Raw genomic sequence first — 13,655 nt, 5'->3', positions numbered from 1 at the left:
CTTGCAGACTGTATTGATATATATTGATATATAATGTAGGAACCAGAATATTAATAACAGAAAGAAATGGGGGGAGGGAGGTTTTTTGGGTTGGTGCACTAATTGTAAGTGTATCTTGTGTTTTTTATGTTGATTTAATAATAATAAAATAATAATAATAATAATAAAAAAACGATACAGATAATAAAAAAACCGATACCGATAATTTCCGATATTACATTTTAACGCATTTATCGGCCGATAATATCGGCAGGCCGATATTATCGGACATCCCTATTTGAAAGTGAAGTGAATATTATTTATATAGCGCTTTTCTCTATAAACTCAAAGTGCTTTACATAGTGAAACCCAACATCTACAAATATAAGCAACGTTCAAACCAGCGTGGCAGGCACTGGGGAGCAGGTGGGTCAAGTGTCTTGCCCGAGGACTCAACGGCAGTGACGAGGATCGAACCTGGAACCCTCAAGTTGCTGGCTCTACTAACCGAGCCACGCCTCCCCAAAAAAACAACCAATTATAGCCCAGCCCTACGTGACGTTGACATGAGTGTGGCTGTACTCACAGGTACGTGCAGACATACATTTGGCGGTGTACAGGGTGCGACACTGGTGTGTGGACTCTGCTGTGTTGTACTCGTGGGCGTGTCCATCCTCGTCCTCCGCCTGGTCGTCATGTCGCTCTCCTGGAGCGTCTGCAACACCACAAATATAACATCACATCGTCCTTTTTTGAAATCCAGTTTGTTTGCCACTAAAAAGACAGCTTAACTACTGTATAATACAACTAAATAAAGTAAAAGTACTCACTCACCAGTGCAAAATGTTGTTTATTTACTCACACTCTTTACTGTATCCCAGCATGTACAAAACCCAAAACCAGTGAAGTTGGCACGTTGTGTAAATGGTAAATAAAAACTAATCCCTTTCAACCTATATTCGATTGAATAGACTGCAAAAACAAGATATTTTAAGGTTCCAACAGGAAAACGTTGTTATTTTTTGCAAATATTAGCTCATTTGGTATTTGATGCCTGCAACATGTTTCAAAAAAGCTGGCACAAGTGGCAAAAAAGACTGAGAAAGTTGAGGAATGCTCATCAAACACTTATTTGGAACATCCCACAGGCTGATTGGGTATAAAAGCAGCTTCCATGAAGTTAAGTTAAAGTTAAAGTGCCAATGATTGTCTCACACACACACTAGGTGTGGTGAAATTTGTCCTCTGCATTTGACCCATCACCCTTGTTCACCCCCTGGGAGGTGAGGGGAGGAGTGGGCAGCAGCGGTGGCCGCACCCGGGACCCATTTTTGGTGATTTAATCCCCAATTCCAAGCCTTGATGCTGAGTGCCAAGCAGGGAGGTAACGGCTCCCATTTTTATAGTCTTTGGTATGACTCGGCCGGGGTTTGAACTCACGACCTACCCATCTCAGGGCGGACACTCTAACCACTAGGCCTCTTTGATTGATTGATTGACATGTATTCTTTGAGCAGTTATTTACAGCTGAAACGGATCACAAAGACTTACCAGACCCTGTTGAATTGATCATTTACTGAGAGGGCCATTTTCTAACTGTTGGGACACTTTAGACAAAATACTAACTTTTTATGTAAAAAATTGTACTTTTTGTTTTTAAATCATATCTTATTGCTTTGTCCATCCATTCATTGTCTACCGCTTGTCCCTTTTGGGGTCGCGGGGGGTGCTGGAGCCTATCTCATTAATTACACTTCAGTACAAAAATATGACCTACTATTTTCTGTTTATTTAAAAGGTATCAGAGATATGTAACAATATGAACATTTCACAATACGGTTTTTGTCACCAAGATTATCATTGTTGTCACGGTACTTTTGAATGTGCTCAGAAAGTACACACGGAACTCTTGACTTGTTTTTTTAAATAAGTGAAATAAATAAACACGCTGTTAGACAACCCACTACTTTGCATGTTTGGTGTTTCTTCTGCTTCACTGATTGTGTTTTAGTCTTACTATTGTATCTTTTATTGTTCAAAATATTTGTTTGTATTGTCGCACTTTACCATTTATTTAAATGAAAAGTGCATAAATGAAATTCATTATTATTAGGGATGTCCGATAATGGCCTGTTTGCCGATATCCTATATTCCGATATTGTCAAACTCTTAATTACCGATACCGATATCAACCGATACCGATATATACAGTCGTGGAATTAACACATTATTATGCCTAATTTGGACAACCAGGTATGGTGAAGATAAGGTCATTTTAAATAAAAATAAGATAAATAAATTAAAAACATTTTCTTGAATAAAAAAGAAAGTAAAACAATATAAAAACAGTTACATAGAAACTAGTAATGAATGAAAATGAGTCAAATTAACTGTTAAAGGTTAGTACTATTAGTGGAGCAGAAGCACGCACAATCATGTGTGCTTACGGACTGTATCCCTTGCAGACTGTATTGATATATATTCAGCGTTTCCCATAAACTGCCAAGATACTTGTGGCTATGGGGGCGTGGCTATGGGCGTGGTCACCATGACATCATCGAGTAATTTGCATAATTCACTACAATGACATGATTTTCTCTAAAAAGGCTCAAAAAATGTATACTTACTAATTAATAACAACAGTTTTGTTTTAAACGTCCATCCATCCATCCATTTTACAATATAATTACAACACTTTATGTACATATTTATATACAGATTTGAACAATAAGTTATTCACTGAAATATATTTATTAATTGTGGTTCTTACAAAAAATATATCTTATAAAATATAAAAGCTAAAATGTCTCTTAAAGCTCTGCCCCTTTAATTAGTGCATACTAAATAATTTAACTTTAGCCTACTACTACAACCATATTATTTACCAGCAACATAAAGTGAAACAGAGGCAGAGGTGTCCTGCCACAGTCAGTAACAAATAAACAGAAAACAGTAGTGGTCAAATACAAATAAGGCAACAAGAGAAGTATCCTACACTTCTCTTTTGTAAAGTAAATCTGAACAGCCTATATGGGCATCTACATCAACTATATGATTTGCCTGAGAAGCTGGACAGGACAAAAATGTTTTATTTGTGGCGGACGTAATTCTTTCATGGCGGGCCGCCACAAATAAATGAATGTGTGGGAAACACTGATATTGATATATAATGTAGGAACCAGAATATTAATAACAGAAAGAAACAACCCTTTTGTGTGAATGAGTGTAAATGGGGGAATAGGTTTTTTGGGTTGGTGCACTAATTGTAAGTGTATCTTGTGTTTTTTATGTTGATTTAATAAAAACAAAAAAAACGTGATACCGGTAATAAAAAAAACGATACAGACAATTTCCGATATTACATTTTAAAGCATTTATCGGCCGATGATATCGGCAAGCCGATATTATCGGACATCTCTAATTATTATTATTATGACTCGGCTGGGGTTTGAACTCACAACCTACCGACCTCAGGGCGGACACTCTAACCACTAAGCCACGGACTAGTGAAATGCTCAGTCATTCATGTGTCAAACTCCGATAAAAAAAAAAAAATACATTTGCAGGCAGGCACTTTTTAATTCCCAGTCGACGATGTAATGGTCTGTCTCACACGTACGCTTCAGTGGTCCTACTAGAAGTGGTCAGCGCCAAGTAAGTGACTCGACTTAATTGTGCGGCTATGATCTTCCTCACTTGGTCGCACATTTCGCTTGAATATTCTCTTTTCTCGTCGTCATTTGGGATGTCTGTTGTGATTTCCCTTCCTGGTTCAATGACCCGCCCTATCTTGCCTCTGATTGGCCTGTCCTTAATGTCTTGCCCTACTCTTAACCAATGGTGACTCACCATAGCAAACAACCAACCAATGACAGATTTTCTTATACGTAAAACAACCAATCATTGTGTGGAGGGAAAGTGCGATCAGCGCGTCTGCAGGAGCAAAAGTCACCGCCGCTGTCCATGGTTACTGAGGACGAGCACTAGCGGGCAGGGGCGGGGCATGTGCTGACGGCGAGACACAGCTGGCAGGTGATTTGATTTCACGGGTGGTACGTGTTAATCTAATCATCTGTTGTCTTTAACAGTGAGCAGCGAGGAGCAGAGAGGATTGGGAGTGGCGGCAACGTCCCGTCATGCCGAAAAACACATTTTTAAAAATCTTGTTAAAACCATTAAAACTTTGTTAAACCTGCACGCTTGGCTCTTGTGCCGTGTCTACAGTGGAGCTGCTAGGAAGCCACTTCCACACATTGATATTTCCCGTATATGTGCCTGTGGAGTTGCACTAGTCCAGTTCTCCCTCTCTCTTCTTTAGTAGCATGTAGCTTAGCTAACCGCTACATGGGTCTAAAAATAGCTAAGCTACGGAAATCGCTACTTGTTTAAGAAATAGCGAAGCTGCTGGGGAAATGTAGTCAAGCTACGTAGCTTCGATTTTTAAGTTATCCGTCCGTCTATTCATTTTCTTCCGCTTGTCCGAGGTCGGGTCGCGGGGGCAGCATTCTAAGCAGAGAAGCGCAGACTTCCCTTCTCCCCAGCTACTTTGTCCAGCTCCTCCCGGGGGATCCCGAGGCGTTCCCAGGCCAGCCGGGAGACATAGTCTTCCCAACGTGTCCTGGGTCTTCCCCGTGGCCTCCTACCGGTCAGACGTGCCCTAAACACCTCCCTAGGGAGGCGTTCGGGTGGCATACTGAGCAGATGCCCGAACCACCTCATCTGGCTCCTCTCCATGTGGAGGAGCAGCGGCTTTACTTTAAGATCCTCCCGGATGACAGAGCTTCTCACCCTATCTCTAAGGGAGAGACCCAAACCCGGAGGAGGAAACTCATTTTGGCCGCTTGTACCCGTGATCTTGTCCTTTCTGTCATAACCCGAAGCTCATGACCATAGGTGAGGATGGGATTGTAGACCGACTGGTAAATTGAGAGCTTTGCCTTCCGGCTCAGCTCCTTCTTCACCACAACGGATCGATACAGCGTCCGCATTAGTCCGCCTAGTCTATAAAATCCGCTACACCTCCCTGATACCGAAGTACATGTCAAACTACTTCCTTAACGTAAATGACCGCCATAACCACAACACCAGGGGGTGCTCCACTAACCACGTTAAACCCAGATTCCGAACTAACAAAGGTCTTAACTCATTCTCTTTCTATGCCACATCAATGTGGAATGCGCTCCCAACAGGTATAAAAGAAAGGGCATCTCTATCCTCCTTCAAAACCGCTATAAAAGTTCACCTCCAGGCAGCTACAACCCTAAACTAACACCCTCCCCGGATTGCTAATAATTAAATGTAAACAATCAAATGCAGATTCTTTTTCTTATGCCTTCTGATCTCTCTCTCTCTCTCTCTCTCTCTCTCTCTCTCTCTCTCTCTCTCTCTCTATGTCCACTACCCCCCCCACCCCCCCACCCCTCCACACTCCTGATTGTAAATAATGTAAATAATTCAATGTGATTATCTTGTGTGATGACTGTATTATGATGATAGTATATATGATAGTATATATCTGTATCATGAATCAATTTAAGTGGACCCCGACTTAAACAAGTTGAAAAACTTATTCGGGTGTTACCATTTAGTGGTCAATTGTACGGAATATGTACTTCACTGTGCAACCTACTAATAAAAGTCTCAATCAATCAATCAATTACTGAAGACGCCGCACCGATCCGCCTGTCGATCTCACGATCCACTCTTCCCTCACTCGTGAACAAGACTCCGAGGTACTTGAACTCCTCCACTTGGGGCGAGATCTCCTCCCCAACTTGGAGATGGCACTCCACCCTTTCCCGGGCGAGAACCATGGACTCGGATGAAAACCGTGTCTTCTACCAGTGCAGTCGTAAACCGGAATGGATGATCAAAAACCGTAGTTGTTGGCAGGTGTGCAGAAGTTGGCGTTTTTACTTACTAGTTTGGGGGGGGGACGACAATCATATCTTGTAAGGAGGAAGGGGAGGAGTTTAATAGCGGTGTTTGGTCATTGTAATGTGAACAAAAATGATATCGATATTACGATGTTTTTTCATTCATATCTTGTTTAAAAATATATCGATATATCTTAAAAACTCCACTAACCACGTTAAACCCAGATTCCGAACTAACAAAGGTCTTAACATGCGCTCCCAACAGGTATAAAAGAAAGGGCATCTCTATCCTCCTTCAAAACCGCAATAAAAGTTCACCTCCAGGCAGCTACAACCCTAAACTAACACCCTCCCCGGATTGCTAATAATCAAATGTAAACAATCAAATGCAGATACTTTTTCTTTTTCTTATGCCTTCTGATCTCTCTCTCTCTCTCTCTCTATGTCCACTACTTGATGTCCATATCCTACCCCCCCCTCCACAACCCTGATTGTAAATAATATAAATAATTCATTGTGATTATCTTGTGTGATGACTGTATTATGCTTTTTGTTTTATTAGGTCCATCAGTGTTAAATATTATAAACCTATCACTTTCCTCTGGTACTGTTCCTCTAGCATTCAAAAAAGCGGTTATTCATCCTCTACTCAAAAGACCTAACCTCGATCCTGACCTCATGGTGAACTACCGGCCGGTGTCCCACCTACCGTTTATCTCGAAAATTCTCGAAAAAATTGTCGCACAGCAGCTAAATGAACACTTAGTGACTAACAATCTCTGTGAACCTTTTCAATCCGGTTTCAGGGCAAATCACTCTACGGAGACAGCCCTCGCAAAAATGACTAATGATCTATTGCTAACGATGGATTCTGATGCGTCATCTATGTTGCTGCTTCTTGATCTTAGCGCCGCTTTCGATACTGTTGATCATAATATTTTATTAGAGCGTATCAAAACGCGTATTGGTATGTCAGACTTAGCCTTGTCTTGGTTTAACTCTTATCTTACTGACAGGATGCAGTGTGTCTCCCATAACAATGTGACCTCGGACTATGTTAAGGTAACGTGCGGAGTTCCCCAGGGTTCAGTTCTTGGCCCTGCACTCTTTAGTATTTACATGCTGCCGCTAGGTGACATTATACGCAAATACGGTGTTAGCTTTCACTGTTATGCTGATGACACTCAACTCTACATGCCCCTAAAGCTGACCAACACGCCGGATTGTAGTCAGCTGGAGGCGTGTCTTAATGAAATTAAACAATGGATGTCCGCTAACTTTTTGCAACTCAACGCTAAGAAAACGGAAATGCTGATTATCGGTCCTGCTCAACACCAACATCTATTTAATAATACCACCTTAACATTTGATAACCAAACAATTAAACAAGGCGACTCGGTAAAGAATCTGGGTATTATCTTCCACCCAACTCTCTCGTTTGAGTCACACATTAAGAGTGTTACTAAAACGGCCTTCTTTCATCTCCGTAATATTGCTAAAATTCGTTCCATTTTGTCCACAAGCGATGCTGAGATCATTATCCATGCGTTCGTTACATCTCGTCTCGATTACTGTAACGTTTTATTTTCGGGCCTCCCTATGTCTAGCATTAAAAGATTACAGAAGGTACAAAATGCGGCTGCTAGACTTTTGACAAAAACAAGAAAGTTTGATCATATTACGCCTATACTGGCTCACTTGCACTGGCTTCCTGTGCACCTAAGATGCGACTTTAAGGTTTTACTACTTACGTATAAAATACTACACGGTCAAGCTCCTGCCTATCTTGACGATTGTATTGTACCATATGTCCCGGCAAGAAATCTGCGTTCAAAGAACTCCGGCTTATTAGTGATTCCCAGAGCCCAAAAAAAGTCTGCGGGCTATAGAGCGTTTTCTATTCGGGCTCCAATACTATGGAATGCCCTCCCGGTAAAAGTTAGAGATGCTACCTCAGTAGAAGCATTTAAGTCTCATCTTAAAACTCACTTGTATACTCTAGCCTTTAAATAGACTCCCTTTTTAGACCAGTTGATCTGCCGTTTCTTTTCTTTTCTTTTCTACTCTGCTCCGGGGTGGACCGCTAGCCTGTCCATCAGATGGGGACATCTCTACGCTGCTGACCCGTCTCCGCTCGGGATGGTTCCCGCTGGCCCCACCATGGACTGGACTTTCGCTGATGTGTTGGACTTTCACAATATTATGTCAGACCCACTCGACACCGAGGATGTCGTTGTGGCTTGTACAGCCCTTTGAGACACTTGTGATTTAGGGCTATATAAATAAACATTGATTGATTGATTGATTGATATATGATAGTATATATCTGTATCATGAATCAATTTAAGTGGACCCCGACTTAAACAAGTTGAAAAACTTATTCGGGTGTTACCATTTAGTGGTCAATTGTACGGAATATGTACTTCACTGTGCAACCTACTAATAAAAGTCTCAATCAATCAATCAATCACTCGATACATCGCTCCGCCCTACGTTACGGTATCAAAAAGCAACCGAACCGTGACCTTAAAACCCAGGTACGTGCCGAACCATGACTATGGCGTGCCGTTACAGCCCTTTGAGAGGCTCTAAAAGCGTGACTTACCACAGGACATATTTGTACCATGAATTGATTACGTGGACCCCGACTTAAACAAGTTGAAAAACGTATTCGGGTGTTACCATTTAGTGGTCAATTGTACGGAATATGTACTGTACTGTGCAATCTACTAATAAAAGTCCCAATCAATCAATCTAAAACATTCATTTCATAACCTGGCCCTTCAATGCAGTCTTTGTTTTCGTTGCTTTCATGAGACAATCTTGCACACTCCTCACTCTTGCAACCGACAATTGGGCTGCTTCCCTTTTTTGTTTTTTATTTCCCATTTTGACGTTCATGAGTGCACGTGTAAAAATGTCACTTAAATGTTTGTGACGTTTCGCGACAGAAAGCGCAGTGAAAGGTTTTAGGTGTGTGTGTGTGTTACGGACAGCAAAGCCCTGTCTGTCTGTTATTTCACTTGACCTTTTTCTGTGTTGATTGAGCTGTGTTGAAGCAGCAAAAAAGGACATTATGTTAAATGAAGAGTTTCTGTCTCTGATAGTTGATATAATAATGTAACTGCATCATTAAAGGCCTACTGAAATGAATTTTTTTTATTTAAACGGGAATAGCAGATCCATTCTGTGTCATACTTGATCATTTCGCGATATTGCCATATTTTTGCTGAAAGGATTTAGTAGAGAAAATCGACGATAAAGTTCGCAACTTTTGCTCGCTGATAAAAAAAAAACCTTGCCCCTACCGGAAGTAGCGTGACGTCACAAGCGGTAGTGCTGCTCACAATTCCCCGTTGTTTACATGGAGCGAGAGATATTCGGAGCGAGAAAGTGACGATTACCCCATTAATTTGAGCGAGGCTGAAAGATTCGTGGATGAGGAACGTTAGAGTGACGGACTAGAATGCAGTTCAAGAGATATCATTTTTGGCCGGGGGCCGGGCTGTATATATGCGCACTAATTGACTGAAAGAGCAGGCACTTGGCATGATGATGTCATGTTATCGATGGAAAAATGCAATTTTAGACCGTGTGATTTGCCTGAGCGGCTAGGAGACCCCGAGAGTAACAAGCGGTTGCCTTGTTGCCTTTCCATTAAGAACAATAAATCAGTTTTTAGTATAAGTTTGCTGGTTTCAAGAAATGTAATGCCGAGCGCATATCATTATGTCAAGATAATGGCACTAGCATTTACTTCATTTAAGAATATTTTTCAACATATTGAACAAAAAGGTTTTTGGGTTTTTTTCTACCAAGAAAAGTGCACTTGTTATTAGTGAGAATATACTTATTTTAAGGTATTTTTGGGTTCATTGAAGTTAGCTAATTTTACTTGTTTTGGAAAGTCTTGACAAGCCAAATTTTCTTGTTCTATTGGCAGATAATTTTGCTTAGTTCAAATAAAATACCCCTAATTTTTTTTCTTGTTTTTGAACACTGACTTTTTGCAGTGTTTTTATATTCTTTTTATTTTCACACTTTTTGTTGTTTTTACTTTTGTAGCTGTATGTAGAACTGTCTGGTTGCTAGGGATGATACTCGAAACCGATTTTCCCGGTTGTTCGATAAGAAAAGAACAGAGTCCTCGGACTCGAATCCCTTTTTGAGAACCGGTACCCGTTATTGAGACCACTATAGTAAAGAAAAAGAGTTGGTTCTTTATTCGAATCCCGTCCCGACAAGAAATGCCCTGTGGCACATCACAAGAAATGACGTCACGTAGCTCAGTCATTAGGCGCAGATAGGCGCTCCAAGGTGTAATAAAGTTCAAAACAAAAGGTATAATCCAATGAATAACTTTACTGAGAGATTTGAGCAGGGTACAAACACATGACCAACACTTTTACGACCAATCTGAAACATAGCAACCAGGCTAGCAACGCACCTCCTTTACGGCAGCTGTCGCAACGTTCTTAAAGCAACCGCAGCTCATACATATATACAACATATATCTCCCTTTTTTAACTTTTGTTTTTCTTTCCTTGTAAACAAAACAAAATCAGACTGTATATGCGTTGTCTGTCTAATTATAAATAATGCAGACGAGGCGTGTTGGCTGAGTTCTTGACGTTTACTTTCACAGCGTGCTCATAACCTCATTCTTAGCTGCCGGGTGGCGACATGCAACAACACTTTTCGGGGCTACCGAGCATGCTCGTCACTCCCGTTGCATGCTGGGTAGTGTAGTTGTTATATTCCCTAGCTCATAACATCCCATCTTTCCCCCTATAAAGAAATAATGTTAACTCAATAAAGTGTACTTCTTTTTTTAGCTTTAACTTTTCATTTTGTAGCATGGTAACCACATTTGCAAACAACTTTTCTCTTCATAGAATTTTCCTTTCAATAAAGAAATAAAGTGCAAAATTGTCAAAGCATCATAACAAACAGTTATGTTCCAATAGCAGCAGAAGTGCACTTTTTGGAGAGCTGTATTATTTTCAGTTTTGTGCCCAAGGGACTGATTTTATTTAACACTATATTATTATTTATACACCTATAGTGATCACAGAGACAGGTTGTTTTTGTGTTACTGTATATATTTGTTTTTCTGAAAAATCCCACTTAATATACTTTGGGTAACAACAGTTAATATTTATTTATTTTAATTTATTTTTTTAGGGGTGTAACAGTCAATATTTATTTATTTATTAGATTAGATTTTTTCCTTATATAATAAAAGTGAGCTTTTGTTAAACCATATATTGTGTTTCTTTCCATATACAACAACCTATCTGGACTCGATAAGAGAATCGATAAGGAATCGGTTCGATAATAGGCTCGAAATCGATAATTTCTTATCAAACATCATCCCTACTGATCGCATCAGCTAATGTCCTTTGTATTCTTTGATGTTTCCCTCTTACACACATGCTTATGTGTGCTATGGCTATGAGTTTTTCCCCCCGCCCCTTGGCCTCAGTGGTTGAAAAACACTGATATGAAATAATGTGGCGGGCCAAATCTGGCCCCAGGGCCTTGAGTTTGATCAGGGGCGCCAAAAAGGGGGGGTAAAGGAGACGGATTCTAGGGGCCCATGATGGAGGGAGGCCCAGAGAGGCCCCTAATGATGATGAAATTATAATACAGGGGGCCCTGTAAAGATTCTTTTCACGGGGCCCCTGAGTTTGATACCTGTGCTCTACACGGTTACCATTCAGTCTGTACCTACCATTCATTGTAGTTGTAGAAAAACACATTATTGTTAACAAAGACGTAACTTATTATATCAGACATATTATTATCAAACACAGTGCGACACCGAAAGGGACAAGCGGTAGAAAATGGATGGAAGTGACTAACATGGACCATACAGAAAATAAACGCACAGTATAGTAAAGATTCGCTGATTATTTATGTGCACAAAGTTTTAATTTTTAATACATTTTTTTTTTTTTAGAAATAAACATGTGTTGACATGTATGTTTTCTCAGCTAGCTATAAAAATGAATAGACGTAAGTGATATTTGTGCACTTGTCGTGTTGTAATGAAGATAGCTATAAATAACATTAGCACGATGACAAGGTAAACAGGTTGTGTTGCGCATGACCGCTGAAAGTGTGGTAATATTCTTTATATTTCGTAGAGTTTGTCGTTCGCCAGTGGAGTTACTTTCTGGCTCACCCTGAGTTTGTTCAAGCGGCCTCCTCCTCCGGTTGTTGGTGTCTAAGCCCTGCGGGGACCAGTGGGACATCTTTGGCCCGGAGAGCTGACGGACAACTCAAGCTAGCGGATTTGACGCGCCACTAAGCCGAGGGACCCGGCGAGGGGAATTGTGGGTAATGTAGTCAACACAATATTGTCTGCTCTTAAAGGCAACGCGTATTAATCAGGATGTTCTTGAACACAACAGATTTGTGTTAAATATTAAATTATATATATATATATATATTTAATTTTGTCACCCCAAAAAATCTGTACATATATATGTATATATATATATATATATATATATATATATATATATATATATATATATATATATATATATATATATATATATATATATATATATATATATATATATATATATATATATATATATATATATATATATAACAGATTTTTTGGGGTGACAAAATTAAATATATATATAGCAGTGGTCCCCAACCTTTTTGTAGCTGCGGACCGGTCAACGCTTGAAAATTTGTCCTACGGACCGAGGGGCGGGGTTTTGTTTGGGGTTTTTTTGTCATAAAAAAATACAATCATATGTGCTTGCGGACTGTATCCCTGCAGACTGTATTGATCTATATTGATATATAATGTAGGAACCAGAAATATTAATAACAGAAAGAAACAACCCTTTTGTGTGAATGAGTGTGAATGGGGGAGGGAGGTTTTTTGGGTTTGTGCACTAATTGTAAGTGTATCTTGTGTTTTTTATGTTGATTTAATTCAAAAACAACAAAAAACGGTGGTTGGGAACCACTGATATATATGACAAAATGTAATATATATATATATATATATATATATATATATATATATATATATATATATATATATATATATATATATATATATATATATATATATATATATATTTATTTATTTTATTTTTTTAAATTTTGTCACCCCAAAAAATCTGTTTTATATATATATATATATATATATATTTAATTTTGTCACCCAAAAAAATCTGTATATATATATATATATATATATATATATATATATATATATATATATATATATATATATATATATATATATATACAAATCTGTGTGTGTGTGTTTGTGTGTGTGTGTGTGCGTGCGTGTGTTTGTGTGTTTGTGTGCATGCGTGTGCGTTTGTGCGCGTGTATTTGAGTGTGTGCGTGCGTGCCTGTGTGTGTGCGTGCATTCATGTGTGTGCGTGTTTGTGTGCGTGCATGTGTGCGTTTGCGTGTGTATACGTGTGTGTTTGTGCATGTGTGCGTGTAAGTGTGAGTGTGTGCGTGCGTGCCAGTGTGTGTGCATGCGTGCGTGTGTGTGTGTGCGTGCGTGTGTTTGTGTGCGTGCATGCCCGTGTGCGTGAGTGTGTGTTTGTGTGTGTGTGTATGCGTGAGTGTTTGTGCATGTGTGCGTGTGTGTGTTTGGGTGTGTGTGTATGCGTGAGTGTTTGTGCATGTGTGCGCGTGTGTGTTTGTGTGTGTGTGTATGCGTGAGTGTTTGTGCATGTGTGTGTGTGTGTGTTTGTGTGTGTTTGTGTGTGTGTGTATGCGTGAGTGTTTGTGTATGTGTGCGTGTGAGTG

General features: G+C 39.7%; 1 protein-coding gene across 5 annotated transcripts in view; it reads right to left on the bottom strand.

The window, feature by feature from the left end:
* The window catches only part of LOC133647038 (uncharacterized), a 113,609-nt gene that overhangs the window by 71,744 nt on the left and 28,210 nt on the right, over positions 1-13,655 (bottom strand). For 2 of the 5 annotated variants that reach the window (XR_009825417.1, XM_062043090.1), the window contains exon 3: positions 566-694. Coding sequence is in view for 4 of the 5 variants with exons in the window: in XM_062043090.1 (XP_061899074.1) it covers positions 566-694 (129 nt within the window). In the remaining variant the exon portion in view is untranslated. Of the gene's footprint in view, positions 1-565; positions 695-12,042; positions 12,165-13,655 lie in introns of those variants that run through there. The other 3 variants (XM_062043092.1, XM_062043093.1, XM_062043091.1) reach the window with 3 other exon arrangements.

The sequence above is a fragment of the Entelurus aequoreus genome, linkage group LG03 (genome assembly GCF_033978785.1).
Source record: "Entelurus aequoreus isolate RoL-2023_Sb linkage group LG03, RoL_Eaeq_v1.1, whole genome shotgun sequence".
Classification (NCBI taxonomy): domain Eukaryota; kingdom Metazoa; phylum Chordata; class Actinopteri; order Syngnathiformes; family Syngnathidae; genus Entelurus; species Entelurus aequoreus.
The sequence above is the reverse complement of the archived record's forward strand: the minus strand, read 5'-3'. Positions and strand labels throughout refer to the sequence as shown.